The sequence below is a fragment of the Dipodomys ordii genome, unplaced genomic scaffold (assembly GCF_000151885.1).
Source record: "Dipodomys ordii isolate 6190 unplaced genomic scaffold, Dord_2.0 Scaffold45, whole genome shotgun sequence".
NCBI lineage: Eukaryota > Metazoa > Chordata > Mammalia > Rodentia > Heteromyidae > Dipodomys > Dipodomys ordii.
The window spans coordinates 172,379-197,844 of record NW_012267261.1 but is presented as its reverse complement, the minus strand read 5'-3'; the positions used below and the strand labels follow the sequence as shown (position 1 = coordinate 197,844).

At 45.8% G+C, this 25,466-nt stretch overlaps 1 protein-coding gene across 5 annotated transcripts in view; it reads left to right on the top strand.

Moving 5' to 3' along the window:
* Window positions 1–20,397, top strand: part of Bcl6 (B-cell CLL/lymphoma 6) — a 51,173-nt gene extending 30,776 nt beyond the window's left edge. For 2 of the 5 annotated variants that reach the window (XM_013019444.1, XM_013019445.1), the window contains exons 2-10: window positions 5,782–5,820; window positions 6,903–7,074; window positions 8,999–9,220; window positions 11,609–12,580; window positions 13,151–13,335; window positions 14,656–14,823; window positions 16,245–16,375; window positions 16,492–16,629; window positions 19,171–19,456. In XM_013019444.1, the coding sequence (XP_012874898.1) occupies window positions 6,914–7,074; window positions 8,999–9,220; window positions 11,609–12,580; window positions 13,151–13,335; window positions 14,656–14,823; window positions 16,245–16,375; window positions 16,492–16,629; window positions 19,171–19,314 (2,121 nt within the window). In that variant the 5' untranslated portion in view covers window positions 5,782–5,820; window positions 6,903–6,913 and the 3' untranslated portion in view covers window positions 19,315–19,456. Of the gene's footprint in view, window positions 1–2,923; window positions 3,208–3,307; window positions 4,617–5,781; window positions 5,821–6,902; window positions 7,075–8,998; window positions 9,221–11,608; window positions 12,581–13,150; window positions 13,336–14,655; window positions 14,824–16,244; window positions 16,376–16,491; window positions 16,630–19,170 lie in introns of those variants that run through there. The other 3 variants (XM_013019443.1, XM_013019442.1, XM_013019440.1) reach the window with 3 other exon arrangements.
* Window positions 20,398–25,466: the final 5,069 nt, after the last annotated feature.

The window sequence follows — 25,466 nt, the reverse complement described above, 5'->3', positions numbered from 1 at the left end:
GCTGTCCCCATAGCTTTTTGTTCAAGGCTGGTATTCTACATCCGGAGCCAGCTCCACCTCTGGCTTTTTGGTGTTTAATTGGAGATAAGAGTGTCACAGACTTTCTTGCTCAGGTTGGCTTTGTACAGTGATCCTTGGATTTCAACTTTCAGAGTTTCTAGGGCTACAGGCTTAAACCGTCAGTGTCTAGCTCAGAGCGCTTAGTTTAACCACATAGGTCTCTATAAGTAGGCAGTGCACCTTACAAATGGCTTCCTATCACTCTTAGAGGAGATTGTTCAGAAAGCATGGCCTAAGATTTTGGTGATGGACAGAAGAGTTGTCATGGTACTGAGGAGTGACGTGTCTCGAATCTTGGAGGTATGCATATACTGGAGTCGGGCGTGAGTGCTTAATGCCTACCAAGTATATCAGGTTGCAGAAAGGCACCATGCGACTCCAGAGGTTCATATTTGGACCCTGACATCATTCCTCCCAATTCCTTTATCCTTTGCTCAGTAGCTTGGCGAGGAATCAAGTGTGTACATGTGTGTGCATGTGTGTGGGATTTTTTTTGGGGGGGGAGCGTAGCATATGGCTAGGCAGAACGTCATCCTGGAATGTGTGCCACAGCGTCTCAGTAAAGATTTTTGAGTTCTTGATTTAAGGTGGCAAAATGAGCATCAGCCCGCTGGTGACCTCTAGTGGCGGCCTGTGTGCTCAACAGCCCCAGACAGCGGTCTAACCGCCTCCCCCTTCCTACTGCTTACCCGCCTCCCCCATCCAAGTCTGCCGGAATCAAGTTCAGCCTCTCCCTCTGCGGGAGCTGTCGGAGGCAGAGTCGGAGAAATGCGCCTCTGTTTCGGGTTGGAAAAGAATCTGGGGACGTGTTTGAAGCGCGGTCAAGTTTGACTCATCGCTTTCCAAGGACAGTTAGTGCCTTCCATCTTCATTAACGTGAATAAAGACCTTGGCTGACTTCTGTCCAGATCGAATTTTAAACGGCATTGTTTGCTTGTGGAGATCATGCTTCCCGCCCCTCCCTCTCCAATTTTTTTTTTCTTCTTCTTGCTAAGGCGGAGTTCAGTCCAGTAGGATGGTCAAGAGATCTCTGCCCAGGGTCGTGGTTTGCTGGCATTTAACTGCAGGCCTTCTGGAAGGCTATTTTCGATTGGGCGAAAGGAGGGGGGGGGGAAGAAGTGTACTTTCTGCTGCTCGTCTTCAGATCTTGCTGATAAAACACATCCCTTCATTTTATTGCATTTCCTCGAAGCTTGTAGGCTTGCTAGTGCGCTGAGGCAGGAAACGTGATCGAAAGGAAAGTCAGGACATAAAGTCCCGAACACCTTGGTTCCCCCAAGTAGCTCATCCACACCCTTGTGCTATCAAACTTGCTTTTTATCTACTGTCCCTTCTCCTGCCTTCCCGGGCCCCCTAGCCCAGAGCACAATGTGTCCTTCATTACTCCCAGAACAAAAGCAACCCAACAGCTTGACCCTACCCCCTCCTGCCAAGACCTGGGTGACTGTGGCCGCTGCCTGTTGGCTGAGAGGCTGCTGCAGACCCCCAGTAGAAGCCCTGATGGGCATTTCACTGCAGCAGCTCCAATCTTATTAAAATTCCTTGTCTCTGTCCCCAAACAGTGCTTTGCACTTTCAAAATTCCCCTTTGGCTTTTTTTTTTCCAGCGAGTTATTGGAGTTATTAGTTTACCAACAATCCAACAGCCGGCCTGGATAGAAAGGACTGGGGAGAGCAGGGAGAAGGCATTCTTCAAATCAAGACTCTGGCTAAACTAGGTCAATGAAAAGGAGAGGCGGACTAGGAAAGGCTTGTCTTTTCAAGAGTTGATGGAGAGCGCTCTCTAGTGTTAGGCAGCGGTAAAGACATGATTGGGGAACCACGGGACTCCCCATTTCCAATAAAAGCCCAGTCTAACGCCCTAGATTCTCATTCCTATCCCATTCTAACCTCTTCTAACCCCCACTCTTCCTCCCCCGCTTTGCTTTTGGGTAAAAAAAAACAGGGATCTCGAGAGTCCTCAGTCTTTTGAGGACCAACTCTGACCCCGCCTCCACCTCAGAATGGATGCACGGCGCACTGTGACGCCATCCGCTAGTTTTAGGACTAGAGCCTGATTTCCTCCCCATTCCCCCAGCCCCCCCGCCCCAAAGCCTCTTGAATGGTCATAGAGATCATTTGGGAGATGGAACTCAGAGGTTTTAATTCCTGGGAAAGGCGAGGCAACTTTGGAGTGTGCCAGCCAGCCAGCGCGCATGCTGGGGTTCGCGCCCTCCCCGGGCCTCTGCGTACTGGGAACCATATCTCTAGGATTTCTGGATAATAGGATTCAGAAATCCCGAAACCCGGCCAAGGTTCAGCCTGGTGGATCCAGATCCTGGTAGACTTTGTAGCCAGCATACCCGGATGGGGTTTTGTAGATTAATTTTTCTCCAACTCCTTTGGGTATCCCAGGTTGGACCCTTATGAACTCTAGGTATTTCATCTTTGAAACTTTTAACATCTCGTCTAAATATCCCCCTTAAAAAAAAAAGAGCAGGGAAAGAAAGGGAGGTAAGCAAAAAGAGAGAACAGGACACATCAGGCAAACAAACGGCAGAATTGGGCAACTTAAGTCTAGACATGAACCTCTGATTGGATCCAAACTCCTGAGTTCCGTCCCGGGCTCGGCTACGAACTTGTCTGTCTTTGCCTACTTGTAAATTGTGCTGGGGAGGGGTGGGATTAGGTGAACTCAGAGCCCTGGAACCCGAGCCGACTGGGGAAAGGGGGACTTATTCTCTCTCCCTTCCCCTCCCCCGTCCCCCCCACCTCCGTCCCCGGGTGAATCCCGGCGCCGCACAGCGATTCTGGCAGCCTTCTGGGACCAGCAGCTTCCTGGAAAGTTACTTCTGGTTGGAGCCGGGCAATGGGCAGAGTGTTCTGTGAAATCCACTGAGCTGAGATCGACTAGGTTCCGGGAATGAGAGGGCTGTGCTATTCCCCTCAACTACCCCCTGCCTTGAAGGCTTAACAGGAAAAAAAAGGCATATGCACAATGTTAGCTACCGAAGTGCGTGAAAACTTTTATTTGGATGTCTCTAAATTAAGCGCCGCTACCATCCTACCACCCGGCTTCCACCGCGCTTTCTGGAGCTTGGAAGTAAATGGGCAGCCTCAATCCCCGAGCCTGCTGATTGCCTGGGGGTGGGCGGACCCTGGAAGACAGGTATGGTGAGGTGGGGTGGGCGAGTCTGCGCAGGCTTGCTCTGGCTCTGCCGCGGCTGCTGGGTTTCTGTTTGTGCTGGGGGGGGGGGGGGGTGCGTGCACACGCGCACGAGCGCGCGCCTGATACCAACCCAGTGGAGAAAAGGAATGGGGTCTTTCTGACTGGAGCACTTTCTTACTCTTCACCTCGCCTCTTAGATTTCTTTTTTCCCCCTCTCTTTTGCGTTTGCTATTTTTCCTCTTTGCTCTCGTTTTGTTTTTGTTTTCTTTTGGCCTTCTCCTCCCCCAACCACGGGAAGCTCATTTGGAGTACCTCCTTGTGTCTCACTGAATACACACAAGGAAAATGCGAAAGGAGGGACGAAGTGGGGAGACTTGACAACTTTTAACTCTCTCTCTCTCCTTTTGGTGGTGACTGCACTCAGCGCTGAGGTTTGGTGGGGAGGTCCTGGTCTGGACTCCTAGTGGTTAAGTTTCTCCTTGATGATCCTGATCTCTTGGTGGTTGCATGGTGGTCCCATACTCTTGGTGGTGGTTTGAATGTCTGAGTCTTGGAGAGGCATTGGTGTGACTGTACCTGGTAAAGAAGGGTTGTCAAGGACTTTGTTAGAGATTGAATTTGAGTTCTTGGACAAGTCTTCTTTTTGGAACCTCTGTTTCCTCTACAGTAGATCAGGGCTATGTTAAAAAAAGATGTAGTCGTGGATGGGACAAAGCTTGTGTTTTGTAGAAAAACTGATGCTTCTGCGTCTGTCACATCTTTGCTCTCACCTCTGGAAGCTGTGAGCTACTAAACTGGAGTTAGCTGAACTTGCTAAGGAAGCAGGCTACCTGGGCGTGCATTTGCTTTTGCTCAGGCCAAAAGGAGGTTCAAGGTGACAGCCCAAGGCTGGGCGGTCCCAAATATTTGTCTTTTGTTTGATTGCTACAGTCTGCATCTTGAGTGAGTCACAGCCACTTGCCATGGTGAAATGGCAAATCCCAGCTTCCTGTGGTTCCAAAAGTCTGTGACTGGAAATCCACAATTGAGCCAGTGGTTAAAGCCGGTTAAAAGACAGCCTGGGTATTCTAGAAGTGTTTGAGAATCGAGGAGAAAGCTTATACATAAACTCCATGCTGTCTTCAGCATTGTTTTTCAGAGGAAATACTCATTGCACTCTGGTTAGGGCTTAGTGTATCTCTCTCTACCTACCTTTGACTTGGAATGAGGAGAGGAGGAGATAGGTTCTGTTGTATTTTTCTGTTCTGTTCTCTCCCTTCCCCTGTTTCCTTCTTCAATCCCCTCTCATGCACATGCGCACATTAACCTTGAAGCTGATGAGATTGAGTGACTGGCACTTGGGACCACAGAGAAATGTCAGTGTTTGGTTACAGACTCAAGAAAACCTCTCATTTTAGAGTGCTCATTTGGTAAGACTCAGCAGCCTGGAATGGGGCAAAGTTTGTGTGGGGGAAGGAACTTAAAAACGAGATTCACCCACCTCAGGGTGCTGTGTCGCATGTTCCATAGCACGTAGGCTTATTTGGAAAGGGGACAGGAATTTGAGCCAGAAGACCTAGGGCCAGGCCATTAGCCATCTACGTGGCCCAACATGACCTCACGGGCCTTCATCAGGCCCCTTTACCCAGAAAAATAGCTCCAAAGGGCTGTGCTTTTTCAAATGAAGGAAGAGAGTTCCAATCTTGTTCTGTTTTGCAGTCTACCTATGCTCCTAAATGTCTTACACCCAGGCTCTTAATGATTTTTGTTCTAGAGAAACCAATTTGGAGAGAGCACATATTTCATTAAATCTCTTTAAAGATTAGTGCTCCCCAGGCTAGTTCTCAGCTAACTACACAGTTAAATCGTTTCCTACCAGGAAGAAGTACAAATTTGGAAGCCGGGGCATTGTATCTGGCCTTAGACTTCAGAGGCAATAGAGAGGAAACTTTGAAAAAGAGGGCAAAGATAATGAAGGAATGCATAGAAGTGCCTTCTCCGGTTATATTCTGTAGACTCCGTATTTAGTCCTCAATGTTTCAGAGATTCAGGAAATACTGCCTGGCTATTTGTCCTGAACAAGTCACTCGAACCATCAAGTTTCAGTTTTGTCACCAGGGAAGGATGGATAGAGATATCGAACCTATCAGCTTCATGGAATCACTTTAAGACTTGAAAGACAATATTTTTAGCAGGTTTTGAATAGTGTCCAGTGTTTTTGGGTCCCTGAAGGATCATTATCATTAATATTGAAAGAACTACTTTTTTTTTATTTCCCGTAAACTCAAGTGGCCTTTGGATGTATAAATTTTTTATTTAGAGAAAGGAACTATATGTGTACATGTATTTGTAATTAATGTATGCAATTGTATTTTCAATACTGAGGGTAGAAATATTATGATTTCAAAGCTTCAGAGTCCCATTGTTTCTGAAAAGAGCAGAACTGGAGTATGTTTGCTAGCTTGTGGTAAAACCACACCAGCTGGCAGGCTGCAACTATCAAAGCAAAACTAACTACGTGTATCCTAAAATAAGACTACAGTGGACAACCTTAACATTCATTAAATCAATTTCTCTTGGCTTTCTTCTTTGTAGGTTTTAAGCAAAAATTTGAACTGTGAAGCAAGGCCTTGGGTAAGTGGATGGAATTCTATGCTTTATAATTTTGTGGATAAATTGTTTCTTTTTTTTCATTTTGCAAATGCATGTGTCTTGATGAACTTTGCATTGGAAGAGACAAAGAAAAATGAATTCCTTGTATCTCCCAACAAGCTTTCACTCCTACATGGTTAGACTTCACACTGTTGCATGGTGATTCCTTCTTTTCTCATTCTTCACCCTAGAGAAGGTAGCCACCTGCTGTGCCCCAACAATGGCCCAGTCAGTGCTAAAATAAAAAGCAAAACAAGTCTGAATCCAAGTTGTGAGAGAACTAGATTATGATCAGGATAATGAAATGAAATGAAATAAAGTACTGATGAAATAGTTTATATATATATATTTTTTTCCTGTGGCCATATATTAGCATTTTTTAGTTAAGGGTGGTACTCTACCAGTTGAGCCATGAATCCATTCCTGGATGTGTGTGTGTGTGTGTGTGTGTGTGTGTGTGTGTGTGTGTTTAATAGGGTATAAGAATGTCATGGGCTTTCCTGCCTGAGCTGGCTTTGAACTGCCCTTCTTAGATCTTAGTCCTGAGTAGCCAGGATTAGAGGCAGAAGCCAACAGGACCTGGGTATGGCTGCAATTTTTTGAGAACCTGCCATAATCTGGCACAGATCTCTAAACTTTACAACTACGTGGGTATTCCTGTGCCTATTTGGTAAGAGCAAAGCCTAGAAACAGCAGCAGGCTCCAAGCCACACAGCTAGCATAAGGAAAAGTTAGCCTCATGGTCTTTCTCCATTGCAACATACTTCCCTGCCTCTCAATGCTTGGCAAGGTCTTTGGTACGTTAGGAAAACATTCAACAACAGTTCTTCCCTTCCACCTAAAGAACTTCCTATGCCAGCTTCTGATAAAGGCTTTTCTTCTCATTGTGTAGAACACTCAGAGGTGGGTGATGAGTTAGTTGCTCAAAGATGAAACACAGAGGACCTAGGTTGCGTTTCATATTTCATACCTGAGCAGGTTGAACCATCTATCTGCTTTGTTACTCTTGGTAGGCAAGAAACAGTTTCTTGAGGATTCATAGAATTTTGACTTCTTTTGTTCAGGTGAAGACAAAATGGCCTCACCGGCTGACAGTTGTATACAGTTCACCCGCCATGCCAGCGACGTCCTTCTCAACCTTAATCGCCTCCGAAGTCGCGACATCTTGACGGATGTTGTCATTGTGGTTAGTCGTGAGCAGTTCAGAGCCCATAAGACAGTTCTCATGGCCTGCAGGTGAGTGGTCTGAAAGGGAAGGGGGATTGTAGAAAAGAGAGCTGACCATGCTGGCAGCCAGTGGAGACAGAACTGTGTATGGAATGACTCCTGGCTTGTCTGTTAGCAGCACAGGGCCTGGAGTTGCAGCCGGTATGGATGTGAATGAATGTGTGCCCTTATGCACTTTCGGGAGAGAAACACTTTCTGTTTTGTGGACATAGAAGGAGGAAATCACAGACTACAACAGGGAAGGGTGTGTTTAGTGTGAGCAGGAAGAATAACTTCAGTTAACCAGGGAAAAAGGAAAAAAGGAAGAGTCTCTAGTATAAGCAACTTAATTTGAACTTTTGTGCTTTTTGGGGTGAGGCGGGGGCTATAATTGTGTTTGTTTTATCTTGGGAGTATGTTTCCATGAGTGTATAAAGTGGTGTGAGACTTGAGAGCTAATTCTTTAATATTTTCAATATTGATGTGTTATATTAATTTGTCTCCTCAGATCTTTCTAGTAATCATGTGTGCTAAGATGGCACTATACCTCCATTTAATTAATATCAATTTTTTCTAGTCCTGGGTCTGGAACTCTGGTTCTGGGTGCTGTATCTGAGCTTTTCATTGTTCAAGGCTTTACCATTTAGGCCACAGCTCTATTTCTGACTTTTTGTTGGTTAGTTGGAGATAAGTGTTTCACAGACTTTACGGCTTGGCTGGCTTCAAACAGTGATCCTTAGAGCTCTGCCTCCTGAGTAGCTAGGACTACAGGTATGAGCCACCAATGCCCAACCATACCTTCATTTTAATAGATAAGTTTTTTTTTAAAGCACTAGCTTTGATTCTATATCATTCACCTAGAATCAGGGTCTCTATTGCAATTGGAGAACATATCCAACATCTCCTCCACAGCACTTAAAAAAATAGTGTTGAAGTCCTAGTTTGAGGCTAGCTAGACAAAAAGTTAGTGAGACACCTTATAAGTAAATAAGCCAGATATAGTGGTGCATATCTGTAGTCCCTACTACACAGGAGATGTAGGTAGGAATGATATAGTCCCAGACCAGCTCCAGGAAAAACTGAAAGACCCTAGCTGAAAAAGAACTAAAAGCAATAATGGGTTGGGGATGTTGCTCAAGTAGTAGAACACCTGAATACCAAGTGTGAGACTCCAAGTTAAAACTCCCAGTACCATAAAACAAACAAAAAACAAATAGTGGAGAGGACAGAGGTTTCTAGTTGTCCAACAATAATGGCCAATGTTCAGTAAGTGTCTGCCATGCTTATCAGGTAGGCATCATTTCATGCCCTTCATATACTCATTTCTTGTAATGCCCATTCCAAAGTAATGCTATTATTCAGCCAAGGCTGCACAAGTACTTATAGGTGACAACCTGAAGTGAGATGACCACATGGAACAATTGACTTGATTATCTCTGGGCTTTTGGAAAAAATGGTAGGATGTATGTGAAGGCATCATTTTATTTGTTTCTCATCTATACCCAACTTCTTATCCTAAAAACAAACAGCAGATTTTTTTTTTTTGAGAAGAGAATAATGTGATAGAACAAGAGGGGAACCATCCCAGAAATGTAGACTAAGAATAGATACTAGGAATGAATGCTAAATTTAACTTTGGTAATCCACACAGTTAAGACTAAAAGAACAGCAGGCACTGTGACTTTGAGCATATCACTTAACCTCTGTCATCTCAGTCACCACTTTGTAAAAGTGAAACATGGTAATGTTTATCTCATAGGGTTGTGAAGAAGGCAGGCAAATGTATGTATGTAAGGTGCCTTAGGACTTTGGTAAGCTCTCCCAAGTCCAAGCTATTACTTATTCCATGGAAGGTCAGAATGTAGGCCCTGGGAAGGAGAGCTCATCCACGCTGCTATTAACATCTTACAGATTCTTTCTGTCTACTATAATGGGACATTTGCTTGTTTTACAGTGGCCTATTCTATAGCATCTTCACAGACCAGTTGAAATGCAACCTCAGCGTGATCAATCTGGATCCTGAAATCAACCCTGAAGGGTTCTGCATCCTCTTGGACTTCATGTACACATCTCGGCTCAATCTGCGAGAAGGCAACATCATGGCTGTGATGGCCACAGCCATGTACCTGCAGATGGAGCACGTTGTGGACACGTGCCGGAAGTTCATCAAAGCTAGGTGAGCTGAGATGCTTCTGGATCAGAAACCCTTGAGAATTCATGCATTCAAAAAATAATCTAATATAATATGCCGCAGTCTACATTGCTACTATGATTGCACATTTCTGTCATTGTCGTCATCCTTGTCCACCTCCTCTTCCTCCTTTTCTCCTCCCTCCTCCTCCTCCTCATCTTCCTCCATTATTATTATTATTATTTCTTTGTTGATGGTCCTGGAGCTTGAACTTAGGGCCTGGGCACTGTCCCTGCACCTCTTTGTGCTCAAGGCTAGCGCTCTACCACTTGAGCCACAGATCCACCTCCAGCTTTTTCTGAGTAGATTATTGGAGATACTGGTCTCACAGATTTCCCTGCCCAGGCTGGCTTTGAACCATGATCCTTAGATCTCAGCCTCCTGAGTAGCTAGCAAGGATTACAGGCATGAGCCACCAGTGCCCAGCAATGTATAGCCCAGGCTGGTCTCGAAGTCAACATCCTCCTGCCTCAACCTCCTTGCTGATTACTGGCACGTGCCACCATGGCCCGTGTCTGTCCTTCTTAGCTCTTTCACTTTATGCAAACTTGACCCCTTATAGATGTCCAACTGCACCCAGTTCATTAGTCCCTCCTGGTTTCTTCTAGGATCCTGCAAAAGCCAAACCTTTGGGTCTCAGGCTCTTGCTTTGCTTTATTTGCTCAAGGCTGGTGCTCTACCATGTGAGTGACAACTCCATTCTGGCTTTTTAGTGCTTAATTGGAGATGAGTCTCATGGACTTTCTTGCCCAGAATAGCTTTGGCCCATGATCCTCAGATTTCAGCTTCCTGAGAAGCTAGGATTACAGGCATGGGCAGCTAGAGATCAGTTTAGACATTATTATTCTGATTACTACTCTTCCTCCCCCAGCTCTTCCTCTATGTTCTACAGCATCTTAAAAAATTTACAAATATGTTTTTGTTCTTTAGATTTCTGTTACAACTGTGCACATGCTTCCCCAATTTCCCTCCCAAACTGTGGATTATTTAAATTGATAGGAACTGCTTTGCTCAACTTTTGTATTACTCTGTTCCTATTAAGGAGAACATTTTTTTTTATAGTCCTGAGGCTTGAACTCAGGGCTTGGGCACTGTCCCTATGCTTCTTTTGTTCAATGATAGTGTTCTACCACTTGAGCCACAGTGCCACTTCCAGCTTTTTCTATTTATGTGGTGCTGAGGAATCGAACCCAGGGCCTCATGCATGCAAAGCAAGCAGTCTACCACTCAGGTACATTCCCAGCCCCTGCAAGAACATTTATTGAACCTGGTTTAGTTTAGTGGTCTAAACTTCTTCTCCAAGCAATGGTAGATGTAATCATCACTGAAAGGGAAGGATCCTGAGAACCAAAGAAGTAAAGAGCTTCTCAAAATGGAACAGAGACTAAGGCTTAACTTCTTTGGAACCATTTGAGCCAGCTGTTCTAGAATGACTGTGTCCTTACTCAACAGAAGTGTGCTCCAACATGTGACTAGGAACTCAGTATTCCCAGAGCTGCACATTCCACACTGGGCAGTTAGATAGCTCTTCCTCATGGCCATTTGAAAGATCTGGCTCCTTTAGCTTTCACATATTGGTTCTAGCTCTGTTCACTGTGATCATGTTGAACTGGCCTACTTTTACACCCACATAATGTCCCTTCAAGACTTTGCGGTCAGAGCTCTCCTGTGGGTAATCATGGTGGCAAGTTCATCATGAAGGTCATCTGTGAGTACTTTGTATAGGCCAAGTCTTGTGCTCTGAACTATAACTTGCTACAAGTCACTTAGTTGTTAAATGGCACAGATAAGTTTTTCTAAAGAGGACTGTCTGCTCTAGAATCAGGGCTTCTTGTATTAGCATTTGCTATCCATTCTCCACCATTAACCTCCCTGAGAGGCCATTCAGCACATGGGCAGCTCCTTTATTTAGTAAAGAACTAGTTTTGCATGGTACCTGCATTGAATATATTGTATATATTGCCCCTCTCTGGTTCTGTGTATGTCAGGTACCTGCTTTTCCTTCCTTGTAGGAATGTTTTGCGTGTCTGACAGGAGACAGGGACTTTTAAAGCTTTATATAAGCCATAAAAGCCATAAAAGTAACATCAGAATATGATAGACTCACAGACATTCATGTATAGGTGCCTTCAATTTACAGGATCATATCTGATCAGATACTGATTGTATAGGTAGCTCATCTGCCTTCTCTGGGCCTCAGTTTCCTCAGCTGTAGCCTAGATGCCTTGAAGCCATGTTTCAGCGCAACATTCCCCGGTGTCCAGCTGACTCAAGCACAGATGTGGTTACATAACAGTGTCACTGCAAGGTCATCTGCCTAACAGTTCTAATTTTGGGTCTGGTGGCTTTTCTCTTTTTTGTTTTCTCCAACAGTGAAGCAGAGATGGTTCCTACCATGAAGCCTCCTCGGGAAGACTTCCTCAACAGCCGGATGCTGATGCCCCAAGACATCATGGCCTATCGGGGCCGGGAAGTGGTAGAAACCAGCCTACCATTAAGAAATACCCCCGGGTGTGAGAGCAGAGCCTTTGCCCCCAGCCTGTACAGTGGTCTGTCCACACCACCAGCCTCTTATCCCATGTACAGCCACCTCCCAGTCAATGGCTTCCTCTTCCCTGATGAAGAGCTGAGAGATGCCCGGATGCCTGTGGCCAACCCCTTTCCCAAGGAACGGGCCCTTCCCTGTGATAGTACCAGGCCAGTCCATGGCGAGTACAGCCGGCCAGCCATGGAGATGCCACCCAGTGTGTGCCACAGCAACATCTACTCACCCAAGGATGCAGTCCCAGATGAAGCACGAAGCGACATGCACTACAGTGTGGCAGAGGGCCCCAAGCCTGCTGCCCCCTCGGCTAGAAACGCCCCATACTTCCCTTGTGACAAGACCAGCAAAGAAGAAGAGAGACCTTCTTCAGAGGATGAGATTGCCTTGCACTTCGAGCCCCCCAATGCGCCCTTGAACCGGAAGGGTCTGGTTAGTCCACAGAGCCCCCAGAAATCTGACTGCCAGCCCAACTCACCCACAGAGTCCTGCAGCAGCAAGAACGCCTGCATCCTCCAGGCTTCTGGTTCCCCTCCAGCCAAGAGCCCCACGGATCCCAAAGCCTGCAACTGGAAGAAGTACAAGTTCATCGTGCTCAACAACCTCAACCAGAATGCCAAACCAGAGGGGCCAGAGCAGGCTGAGCTGAGCCGCCTCTCTCCGAGGGCCTACCCTGCCCCACCTGCCTGCCAGCCACCCATGGAGCCTGAGAACCTTGATCTCCAATCCCCAACCAAGCTCAGTGCCAGTGGGGAGGACTCCACCATCCCCCAAGCCAGCCGGCTCAATAACCTCGTTAATAGGTAATTTCAGAGGCTGTCTGATTAGAGATTACCTAGGCATGGGTTGAGTCATTTCTTTTGATGGGTGCAAGAGCTTGTCTGAATTAGCACGTGATCAAGTTAACCTAAAGTAGGAAGTACTTACACTGAAATACTTTTTAAATTCATTTTTAAAATTATATTTAAGTAGTCGTACAAATGGGTTTCAATTCCACAAATAGTCTGAAAGTATAATGCTTCTTGATCAGTATCACCCCTCGTCATTTCCCCCATTTAATCTTTCCCATGGGAGGAGAGCAACCACAGTTTGCAAAGGCCCTGCCCATGGTGCTGAGAGAGGTTGTGGGGCAGCAGTACTAAGGGGAAGCCATTGGGTTGGGAAATGGGGTTTGCCCTTGATTTGACCTTGGCCAATGGTCTTGTGCAGTTGCTCTTCTGAAGGTACGCTTGTGGATGATGCTGAGCCCAGAGTGGAATAGGGTGGCTCTGGAATGTAGGCTTGCCTGAGTACAGGGAGGAGAGGTTGGCAAGGGGGCATGGGGACTTGGCTCCTCTGACCTGGCTTCTGAGTCTCCTTACTCCTGCCCACAGGTCCCTGACAGGCTCACCCCGCAACAGCAGTGAGAGCCACTCACCACTCTACATGCACCCCCCGAAGTGCACATCCTGCGGTTCTCAGTCCCCGCAGCATGCAGAGATGTGCCTGCACACTGCGGGCCCCACGTTCCCAGAGGAGATGGGAGAGACTCAGTCTGAGTACTCAGATTCCAGCTGTGGTGAGTCCCTTCCTGTCCACTCCCTCCTTGCACAGGGAAAAGGAGAATTCCTTTGTTCCACGGGTAGTATGTTTCCATTTTATCTGTGTATTTATTTGGGAATGTTCCTAATGAGAAGTCTGCTAGTACTTAAAATCACCAGCAGATCACCCATTCTTCAAGTCTTGGGGAACTGGGTGGGACCAAAACAAGGGGTGGGTATTGGAGTTCATCTGGGGGTAATTGAGATGGGCAGAACCACCTGCAGAACCATTCTAGCAAAAGCAGCTTGCGGGACTGACTGTAACCCCCAGAGCTTTCCAGCCTCCCTGTGCCACAACCATCATTCTGACCTGTCTCTGTGCATCAGAGCTCCTTGTAAGGCTCAGATTCTCTGTGGAGAAGTGTCTGGCCTTATGTATTTCTGTATCCTACATAGGTCCTTGAAAGTCTCTAGTACGGAGGAGATAGTTAGAAAAATAGAAGCTGAATTCAGTTAGTTAAATCAAATTATTAAATTACCATTTCTGCCTAGTCAATAATTTGCATCCCCAATTTTTACCAGATAAAAAAAAAGCCTCACTGTTGACCTAGCACTGGCCCAGTCAAACACAGGGTAAATCACTAGGACACTGACATATTCCAATCATTATAACCAAAGAAAAACAAATGTTTGTAGTGAGAGGGTTGGCAGAGGGTCCTAGATCCTGAGTCAGAGCAAGAGCAGAGACTGTCCTCTTCTGTGTCCTGGCTGTTTGCCTTGCTCTATTTTCTGGCTCCTCCTCTCTGGGCCTCTGTTTCTACTTCTACCATTATTGGTATTCACCCAGTCTCAGAGATATGAAATCCAGACAGATGTGAGGATGGCCACTGCGTTTATCATCAGTCCCTCTCACTGTGGCTTCAAAGTATGATTGAGTTGGACTTCTAGCTCATGTCCCTAGAGTGCTTTCTTCTACTTTGTGTTATGTAATATGCTTCTATGTGGTAGGCAGGATAGCAATTGTGATCCTCCCTTTGGAAAATGAGACACAGAATGAGTGAGCTATTGCTGTGGATAAATGCAAATTAGTGAATAGACAAGAAAGGTTCTCAAGCTCCTGGGAAGAGGAAGAGTACTTCAGCAAACAGGCGCAGGCTACCAATGCCCATTAGTTTGTCTTGGTTCCCTTCCACCATGATTGAGCCTCTATATATGATTCAAAAGATCCTGTCCCACCCTCCTTTGCTCTGGCCTCCCATGAGTGATGCTGAGAGAGTCTGGGGGACCCAGAGGAGGGAGTTCTTAGAGCCCTGTCTCCCTTCCTCCTGCTGACATGGTGTCCTTTCACCTTCCGACAGAGAACGGGGCCTTCTTCTGCAATGAGTGTGACTGCCGCTTCTCTGAGGAGGCTTCGCTCAAGAGGCACACACTGCAGACCCACAGTGACAAACCCTACAAGTGTGACCGCTGTCAGGCCTCCTTCCGCTACAAGGGCAACCTTGCCAGCCACAAGACCGTCCACACAGGTATGGCCCTGGCTCACCTTCCAGGGCTCTCTAGGAGTCTCAAGGGAAGGACAGGGGAGAGAATTCTAGGGGCGCAGAGTGGGGCCTTGGCAGCTAGTGGGGTCAGGCAGGAAGCAGACCCATCCCAGCCTGTCTGGTCTTCACGAAGGGACTTTTTTACGCATTGTGCTCCTTGTCTTTCCTCTGAGACTCTGTCCTACTTCTCTACCTTTGCTGGAGTTAGAAGTGGGTTAATCCTACAGTATTCAGGAGGAAACTGAGGCTGACAGAGACAAAGTGAATTTTTCTAAAGTGGGGGTGGGGGGTGAGGGGTGGGGGGGAGCCTTTTGATGTCCTCTATGGACAGATTCATCAACCAGCTCTCATTCCTTACTAGGTAGCTTCTTGCGATCTGATTGTTGTAGGGTGTTTATTGTCTCTTAGACCTTTCGGTGGCCCCATTATTCCAGAAACTTTCCATGGTGGAAGGCTCAGCCGTTCGTTTGCTTTCCTCTGCCTGCTCTACTCACATCCTTGCCCCACCCCTCTAGCAAATGGAATACAGCTGTAGCTGCCACAAATGGAAAAGCATGTTTGTTCTGAAAGAGAGAAACTAGAGCAGCCTGATTGTATCTCCCTGGTGAGGGAGTGGATATTGCATCAGTTCTATCCAAGGGAAAGCCAGAACAGGCATTCCAGGTCACCTCAATTAGTCCCACCCATTCAGAGAGGGAAACTGAGGTCCAGAGAAGGACCTTGTCTTGCCCACATTCTACAGGGAGATGAACCCGATGAAAGCACTGGTTTTGAAGCGCTGGCTTCGTGGAACTTCCCGCTCCTGTCCCATACCTAGCTTTGTTCCTACCCCACCATGCCACTGCTTGATTCTGGCTCTGCAAGAGATGATGGTGTGGATGAGAGAGAGAGAGAGAGAGAGAGAGAGAGAGAGAGAGAGGAGGCAAAGGAGAAGGAAGAGGAGGGAAAGAAACCTTTGAACAAGTAACTGATAGTTTAACAAAATGAATTCCAGGAAGCTAGAACATGTGTTGTGGGGGCTAGAGGGAGTTCGGGGGGGGGGGCTGGGAGACATGAATTGTGAGGGGAGGGGTGGGCATATGGAGGCATAATATTCAATGTACGTATGTGAAAATGGAGCCAGGATTAAGGGTTGAGAGAGATGGGGCAGAAGGATGCATTGTGCTCATAAACTGACATGTTGAATTGAAACCCCTTTTGTTTAAAGATAGTAACACTTTTTATTACCTGAGATGAGCAAACAGGAAAGAAGATCATAGGAAAAAATACTTCCAAAAAGAGAGAGAGAGGGACAAGAAAGCAGCAGAGGTGTGGGAAAGGAGCAGTTTGCCTCGAAATACTGGGGCCAGCATCAGTGATGACCTCCTGGAATATGGTTTTGTCTTTTCCTTTTCTCTGGGAAATAGGTGAGAAACCCTATCGGTGCAACATCTGTGGGGCCCAGTTCAACCGGCCAGCCAACCTGAAAACCCACACACGAATCCACTCGGGGGAGAAGCCCTACAAATGCGAAACCTGTGGAGCCAGGTTTGTCCAGGTAAGCAGGCAACATGGCAAGAGCCCATCCAGGGCGGTGGGGGGCAGAGGAGAGGACCTGTTGGAAGGTCTGCAGCCCCTCTTAGCAGAGCTTTTCACGCTGGGCTCTTCCTTCAGGTGGCCCACCTCCGTGCCCACGTGCTTATTCACACTGGAGAAAAGCCTTACCCCTGTGAAATCTGTGGCACCCGCTTTCGGCACCTTCAGACTCTAAAGAGCCACCTGCGCATCCACACAGGAGAGAAACCTTACCATGTACGTAAGACCCTGAGGACTCTGGAGGAGGTGGAGGGCGGGGCGGTGGAACTGTGGGCACCAATTGCAAGCACTCGGGCACTCCTATCAGGTTGGGAGATCTGGCTCTGAGCCAGAAAGCCACAGACACCCACTGTGGCAATCCCAGGTCTCAATGTATTCATCTTTGAAATGGAGGCATTGGGCTGGGCTACCTGAACCATATAAAGAAGTCCAGACAAGGGAAATCGAGCTGTTAGGGTCATTTGTTCATTCCATAAATACTTACTGAGAGCCTATAACACACTCCTATATTGTGCTAAATGTGCATTTCAGAACAGCTAAGGTATTTGAAAAGAAGCAGTCTTAGAGGTAGGAGGAAGACTTCAAAATGTGATGCAATAAAAAAACAAACAAATAACAATGACAAAGCACAAGAAGAAAAGACCATTCCAAGCAAGAGCAGCCATAGCACCCTGCTGTGAACAGGCTGGTGGAATTGTGTTCTAGAGCAGAGTCCAGAAAAACTAGAGCTTGCAGGTTAAATTGTGAATATTGAACAAACTAGAAATGCTTTATAAAACAAAAATAATCATTAATGAAATTGCAAAAGTATAATGAAATTTCAATTGTAGAGAGCTTTAGATGGCCACACTAATTTGTTTCTATTCTGTGCATGGCTGCTTTTGAGGAGTTTGTATGCATTACTTTCGGTGGTAACAGGCACAAGAACCAGTCTACAAATGATTTTCCGCAGCCCATATGTTGACTTGCAAAATGGGCCTTTTTGTGTTCGCTTTTTTGTGTTGGCTTGGGGTGACTATCTCCATACTAGCTCTTTATTTATTACTTATCCTTCAGTGACTTAATTTCCTCATCTGAAAAAATGAGCCTGAAAATGGCCTCTCCTGCCTGGAGTAGTAATACTAAGTTAACTAATTCATCCAACTGTTCAGGATAGCTTATGCATGTAGCAAGTGTCTAATAATTACTCACTATGTCATGATTTGCTAGAATTTTGAATGCAGAGGATATTGTAGTTGAGAGGGATGATTTAGTAGTATTTATGGCCCTAATCCTTCCAGAGCAAGAGCCAAGACCCAGGGGGAGAAAGGACACGCTCAGGACATAGTACAGTGGGTGGTGGAGAGACAGTGGATACCTCTCTAGGCCAGGCCTCTCAAGAGCCAGGGCTTCTTACCGTATTGCACTATTGGTTCATTTATTTTCTAAATCTATTTCCATTTTTATCCTAAAATGCTTTCCATCCCAATAGGTCACTTTATTATTATTATTATCATTCAAGAACTTAAAATGTTTGAAACTCAGTGTCTTGCTGTTGCTGGACCTGAAGCCCTTTTGGTTTTAGGTTATTGTCTTAAGATAAAGTCTTGCTTTTTGCCCAGCTGGCTTGAGACTATGCTCTTTCCACCAATGCCTCCTGCACAGTTTAGATTGCAGATAGGAACTACTATGCCCAGCTTGTTTGTTGACAGAGGAGGCTTGCTGTTAGCAAGTTTTTTTACCCAAGCTGACCTTGAACCGTGATCTGGATCACTAACTTCTGAGCAGCTGAAGCTATAGGCATGAGGTACTGCACTTAGCCCAATAATACTGTTTTATGGCAATGGTTTAAAATATATAGAAAGATTGTGAAGATCATGCATCCAGCTTCCTCTCTTGTTTACACTGTTTTTAGATACATCTTGTCACAATTAATGAATCAATGCAGATACACAATTATAAAATTACAGTTCATATTATGTTGGGGGTTTATGATTTTTAAAATGAAATTTAGTCTTAATTTTTTACTCCCAAATGCCTGTTTTTCTGTCCCATTACCTCATTACACTTAACTACTTTACTTTTAAGTGACTTTCCTTGCTAACACTATCGAATCAAAGGGAGAACTCAACTTGCTAAGGCTTTGCTAGCTTAGCAAGGTATTTCTCCTAGGAAGGAATACAACTGTATTTTAAAGACATATCTTAGACTTGAGCATTTCCATGAATTCAGATTGGTCCAATCCATTTGTCTAAGTGCATTCCAGGTTATTGTATTATTTGCCTGAGTGATGATTTTTCTAGGTAGACAATGAAGATTAGTGAGAAGTGCTCCTTGCCCTCAAAGTATTATCTACCTGTTGAGGATACCAGTAAGAAGGATGGCTTTGTGATAAGGCTATAAAGCTGACTTCTCAAGGAGAGAGGGATTATTATTGTTATTTTTAATCTTTGCTTCAGAAATGCCTTCACCGTTAGGGAAGTGTACATGGGAACTTATCTTTTGGCTAAGACATTAAATTCATGTCAGGGAAGAAATGTCTCAAGCCAGACAAAAGCATGAGTGACACTTTGGAAAGTGGGTCAGGGACAATTGCACAATATTTGCTTATCTCTAGAGGAAGTCTTCACCAGGCCTTTGAGAGGGAAGACCTCCTGGAGGCCCAGGCAGGGAGAAGCTTCTTCCTGGGGTAGGGGTGAGGGTGGTGGGGGGTCTCTGAGCAATGACCTGTCTCCTGGGTTGATCATAACTCACAGTTGGCCTCTTGTGTCCCACCAGTGTGAGAAGTGTAACCTGCATTTTCGTCACAAAAGCCAGCTGCGACTTCATTTGCGCCAGAAGCACGGTGCCATCACCAACACCAAGGTGCAATACCGTGTGGCCACCACTGACCTGCCTCCGGAGCTCCCCAAAGCCTGCTGAAGCATGGAGTGTTGATGCTTTCCTCTCCAGCCCCTTCTCAGAATCGACCCAAAGGATACTGTAACACTTTACAACCTTCATCCCATGATGTAGTGCCTCTCTCATCCAGTAGTGCGAATCGTAGCTGGGGTGGGGGGGTGGGGGGCGGGGCCTGGGGAGAATGGGAGCGCAGCCGCTCCCCTTCCCCCACTGCCATGAACCATTAAGAAAATAATATTGCTTCTTCTCCTATGTGTAAAAGCGAACTACGTCAGCCACAAGCAAAACCATTTCATAGATTCACAGTTTGGGGAGTATGCAGAAACCCTGAGTTGACTCAGTCTGCGAAATGAGGAATGTATATGTTTTGTGGGAACAAATGTTTCTTTTTTTTGTATGTAAATGTGCTGTTCTTTTCAAAGACAAGACTTTGGTATGTTATCCAAGAGAGGGCTTTAATTTTTTTAACCAAAGGTGAAGGAATATATGGCAGAGTTGTAAATATATAAATATATATATATAAATATATATATAATATAAATATATAAACCTAAAAAAAGATATATTAAAAATATAAATTGCGTCAAAGGCTCGATTTTGTATCTGCAGGCAGACACGGATCTGAGAATCTTTATTGAGAAAGAGCACTTAAGAGAATATTTTAAGTATTGCATCTGTATAAGTAAGAAAATATTTTGTCTAAAATGCCTCTGTATTTGTATTTTTTTTGCAAGTGAAGGTTTACAATTTACAAAGTGTGTATTAAAAAAAAACACAAAAAGAACAAAAAAAAGTGCAGAAGGAAAACGTGTAATTTTGTTCTAGTTTTCAGTTTGTATATACAACGTGTCCTCCCGGTGCCTTTTTTCACGGAAGTTTTCAATGATGGACGAGTGTGCGCCATCCCTTTTTGAAGCGTAGGCAGACACAAGGACTTGAAGTTGTCACTAACTAAACTCTCTTTGAGGACGTTTGTCTCATCCCATTCTGCGTCATGCTTGTGTTATAACTACTCCGGAGACAGGGTTTGGCTGTGTCTAAACTGCATTACCGCATTGTAAAATATAGCTGTACAAATAGAAGAATAAAACCTTGAAAAGTCAAGCTGGCTTGGTCTGGAGGTCTTGTATGGGAATGAGATCTGGACATGCAATGGTAGCAGCTGCTTTAGCAGCTCTAGTGGGATCCAGTCTCAGAAGGGAGAGGCTGTTGGTGGGTGTCGTGTCAGAAGGGATCCCTATTGGAGATGAGGCTGGGGTGGGGGGCTTGTTCCTGGGAGACTGGCCTGGGTCTTCCTTTCTCCCCAGCACTAGAATGGACTAAGACCCCAGACCCTGCTCATGAAGGCCAAGTGGAGAATTCGGATGGACCCTCAGCCCTGGGCTGAGTTTGTAAAACCTTCACTTCTCACTCTTCTGATACTCTTCTGAGCCTCTTTCCTCCCTGGGCCTTTGTGTGGCTATTCTATAAAATCGGAGGAAATCAAAGGTAACTAGCCCCAACACACACTTCTTGGCTTCTGTGTTTAGAATCGTTGGTGTCTCCTGGATTGACAGACATCTGTAGACTCCAAAGATTAGAGGCCTAGCCAGCCCCCACCCCTGTGGAGGTACTCTCTGTTTAAAGAGCTGTCTGCTGGAACTCAGCCCACCCCCTCTTGTGTGGCTTAGGACCTCTATTTTCCCTCTAAATCCCCTTCCCAATCTATCCAGGAAGGGATTGGGCTAAGTATCCCATTTATAATCCGCAGTTGAGAACATAAACTCACCCTTAGCTTGCTTTGGCACCCACTTCTATTTTACCTCACAAAACCCCAGGGACCAAGTTTGATTGACAGGCCCTGAGAGCAGAGAGGACAAGTATGGTGGGGGTAACTGGCCAGGAGGAGAAATACCTAATTCCCTCTTTGTTCCTGGGTGGCAGTGGGAGGGGTCATGGGCCCACTGGTTGGGGAAGGGTGTCCCTAGGCAGTGACTTCCCAGCAGCCTCTGAACACGTGCTGGGAAGCCGAAGGAGGCTGACCACCCAAAGCCCCAGAGAGCTTCAGAAAGTCACACTACCCTGGGCCAACTGCATGGCCTTTCAGCTCAGGTTTCCTTTGAAAATGACTTTAAAGGACTTGCCAGCTCAAGGCCTCAACTCACCCTGCTCTTTGAAAAGGGAGAAAATGATCCCTCTGCTCCCATAGAAACTTGGCAGAAGAACTTACAAAACAGACAGCTTCAGGAATGACAATTCACAGTCCGAAGGGAGGCTGGCCCCAGGGTCCCTTTGCTCCCAGAGCGTCCCCAAGTCTGTTTATATATTATTACAGTTTAATGGAGAGACAGAGGGGCAAGGGCAGGCACTGTGGGTGGTGGCTGAACAAAAGGAGAGATCAGAGGAGTGACTGAAAGTCAATTGATGATCAATAATATTTAAAAGGAAACATTTCTAAACAGATAAATTGGGGCAAAGAGAATAGAATTTCATTACAAAAGCATGGCATGAATGCAAGTTTTCACACAAATATGTTTCCTTAAACGAGGTATTTAGGATGTTCTTCCCTGTCTTTTCCTCTAAGACAAAAGGGTTTTGAGGACTTTGGGAACAGGGAAGTGCATTGGTTGGCTTTGTCATTACTGTGACAGCATGCCTGACATGACTTAAGCTAGGAATGATATATTTTAGCTCATGCTTTTAGAGGTCTGGATCCGTGGTAAGTCTGAATATCATGGTGACCAAAGCATGTGGCAAAGGCTACTCACTTTATGGTAGACAGGAAGCAGACAGACAAAGCAAAATGACACAGAGAGACAGAAATGATCAGAGACAAGGTACAACTCCCCAAAACAGGTCCTGAGTGACCTACTTCTTCTAGGTAGGTCTGACTGCCTAGATTCCAGAACCTTCTCAAATAGTGCCACCAGCTAGGGACCAGACTTTCAATACATGAGCCTATTGGGCAAACATTTCATAGCCAGACCATCACAGCATTGTGAGTGGGTAGACAAAGCAGAACTGTTTAGGAAGTTGGAAAGGATGAGTAGGGGTAGAACGTATCCTGTAGTTCAGATGTCTTGTCTGACCTATGAGGACTGGAGGGAGGAGAGGAGAGACTGGCCTAATGCCATCCAGTGGCTGGGTGAGTATGGAAAAGAGATGCAAAGGTTCTATTTTAGAAATGAACAAGTGGAGGCTGAGCCTTGACCAAGGTCATACTGCTAGAAGTATCCAGATAATCTGAGCTTACACAACTGATAGTTCGTAGAACTTTAGTTCACTTCAGCTTCTTGGGAGAAATGGGTTTCCATTTCTCTCTATGTATTGTTCACCATAGTGATTAGTGATACATTGTCTCATGTTTTATCAGATGTACACTTTAGAAAACACAAAGAAACTGGAATAGGGAAGAGAAGCAGAGAGAAATTAACCTCTCCACAGCAGCTGGGTCACATTAGTTGCTGAGCACCAGAGAGGTCCTCAGAACTGGAGTGACTTTCTAGTACCAGATTTCTGCTCTTACTTTTTTCTTTTTCTTCTTTATTTTTATTTTTTATTGTGAACATACTGTACAGAGGGGTTACAATTATATGGGCAAGGTGAGTACATTTCTTATCAAGCATTGCAGCCTCCTCCTTTGTTTACCCTTCACATCCCTTCCCAGCCTCCCCCCGCCCCTCCCACCAAAGTTGTAAAGTTCGTTTTCGACATGACAACTTGTACTTCTCATTGTTGCAAGGGGTCCACCTGTATCCTTAAACGACTTGGTTTTCCCCTTCTCCTCCACAAATTATACCGACATCAAATATAGTGAAAGCAGGGGTTATAGCCAAGTCTTGGTTCCTGGGTCGTCTCTGGTCTGCGAACTGCAGGATGAAGATGTCTGCTCCTTGTTGTTTCTTGCTGGTGGTGAATAGAATCCTTCGGCCTGGACGCTCTGTGATTCAGGTATGGCGGGTTCAGCCACCACCGCCACTGCTGCCGCCACGGCGGCAGCTACTGGCAAGTGCTCAGAGCTGTCTCCTTGCCTGGATTTTCCCTCTCTGGCCTGACTCTCTGTCCTGTGATGGCACACTTGGTGTGATTCTCTGGCTTAGGACTGTTCACTGCTTTCTATGTGAGAGCTTGTTTAGCCTCCAGCCTCTCTTCCGCCATCTTCCTGGAACTCCCTTTTTCTTCTTTCTTTTCTTTCTTTCTTCCTTTTTTTCTCTTTTTTTCTTCCTTTTTTTTCTTTTCTTTTCTTTTTTTTTGTCAGTTTTGGGACTTGAACTTTGGGCCTGGGCGCTGTCCCTCAGCACTTCAGCTCAAGGCAAGCGCTCTACCACTGGAGCCACAGCACCACTTCGTTTTCTGGTGGTTAATTGGAGATAAGAGTCTCACAGACTTTTCCTGCCCAGGCTGGCTTTGAAGCACAATCCTCAGATCTCAGCCTCCTGAATAACTAAGATTACAGGCATGAGTCGCTGGCACCCAGCCTGCTCTTAAATTTCTAGACCACCACCTCTCTTACTCTTACATTATAATAAGATCTTAGTATCCACGCCCCTATCTCCAATTCTTTGTCCTGGTCTGTGTGGGTCTCCATTTCCTAGAACAACAACAAAAACCACAATTTACTCAGACATCCAGACCTCTGGAGTGTTTGCCATTGGAAGGATTCTTACATATCCTTTGATTACATCTAAGCTTCTTGATAGTAGGATTCCTCCTAGGTAAAACACAAAAATTTGCCCAAACAACTGTGATGCCTTGGAAAGGATGTTCCTTTAGTCCCCTACAGAGAAGACGAGTCATGAGCTCAGTGTGCCAGGACCAGGGTGCCCAGCAGCTCTGCACCTTCATCCAAAGTGAAACAAACTTCAGTGATCCTCATGAAGCTGGGCTCTTAGAAAGATGCATGCTAAGGCAGAAGAGCCTTGGAGTCCAGGTAGGGTATTCAGGGGGGCTTGGAGGCCCTGGAGTACCTACCATACTGTCTTCCCAGTGTTTGGTGGTCTACTTTGCTTATTGCTTTATTCATTTAACCCGACACAATTGGTTGCTTAGTACATCCATGAGATGAGTCAGGTCCTCTACTCAGGAAGTTTGCTCAACTAGCAAACATGCATTGAGTCAGAATCACAGAACATTTTTACTGAGGGAATTGAATTTAGGGATTACTATCTTTTCATATTGTCATTGAAAACAGCCCAGAAAAAGTCCTGACAACAATTCTTCTGAGAAAGATTCAGCTCGTTAGGTTTATAACAGGGCCCTGGCCTTCAAATGACTTACTGTCAAGTTGGGGAAACAACATAGACATGATGTAAGGAAACACCCAAAGCTGGAAAATTATGGCCAAAAAATGATGCACCTAACAATTCAGGGAGTTTGGAAACGGCTATGCACAGGTATCCTGCGCATGCCACAGATTATCTGAGCATACCTCAAGTCATTCCCTCTGGGTAGTGGATGGTAAACAGATGTGCTGCACTGCCAGCCTGGGGAGATGCATCCTCAGGTTTTCAAGAATATTCTGCCCTTTGTGGGACTGCAGTGCCTCTTTCTGTCTGGGAGAAACTGCCCTCCTGACATTACCCATAGGAGCCCCCTCTTCAGGAGTGTGAATTTGCAAGGGTGGCTTACTCCCCCTTCTCTCCCACCCCACCCCACCACATGGTACATCATGAGGGGTGTACAGGTTGGCTGCTCAAGGGAGAGGGGCCATTCTGGATCCATTTCATATGTTGTTGGACAGAGCTGCCAGCCCTAACTTGGGCCAAGGTGGGCCTATTTATTCTTTTCCTGTGCACTCTGGGTTAGGGCTTCCTATGTAACATTGTTGGGGGGGTGGGATGATCTCATTCCTCCTGTGATTTCTCCTTGGTACACCGTTATCCATTCCCTCACACAGAAAGTTGCACCATTCATAAACCTATGAATGGATCCAGTGTCAACTTTGTCCCTTTTTCTTTTCCCAACTCCCTTCTTTAAGGCTGGGAACCTTCTCAGCTTGAAAGCACAGGAACGTCTCTTCAGGTTTGTTGAGTGGTGGGTTGGGAGTAATTTGCCATTAAGGCTTCTGGGTTTTGTTTTGTTTTTGATAAAGGTTCTCAATACGTATCCCAGGATGGGCTTGAAATCACCACCTTGCATCAGTGCAGCCCTTTTGGCATCTGGTTTCCTGAGGCCACTTCACGGATGCAATCTAG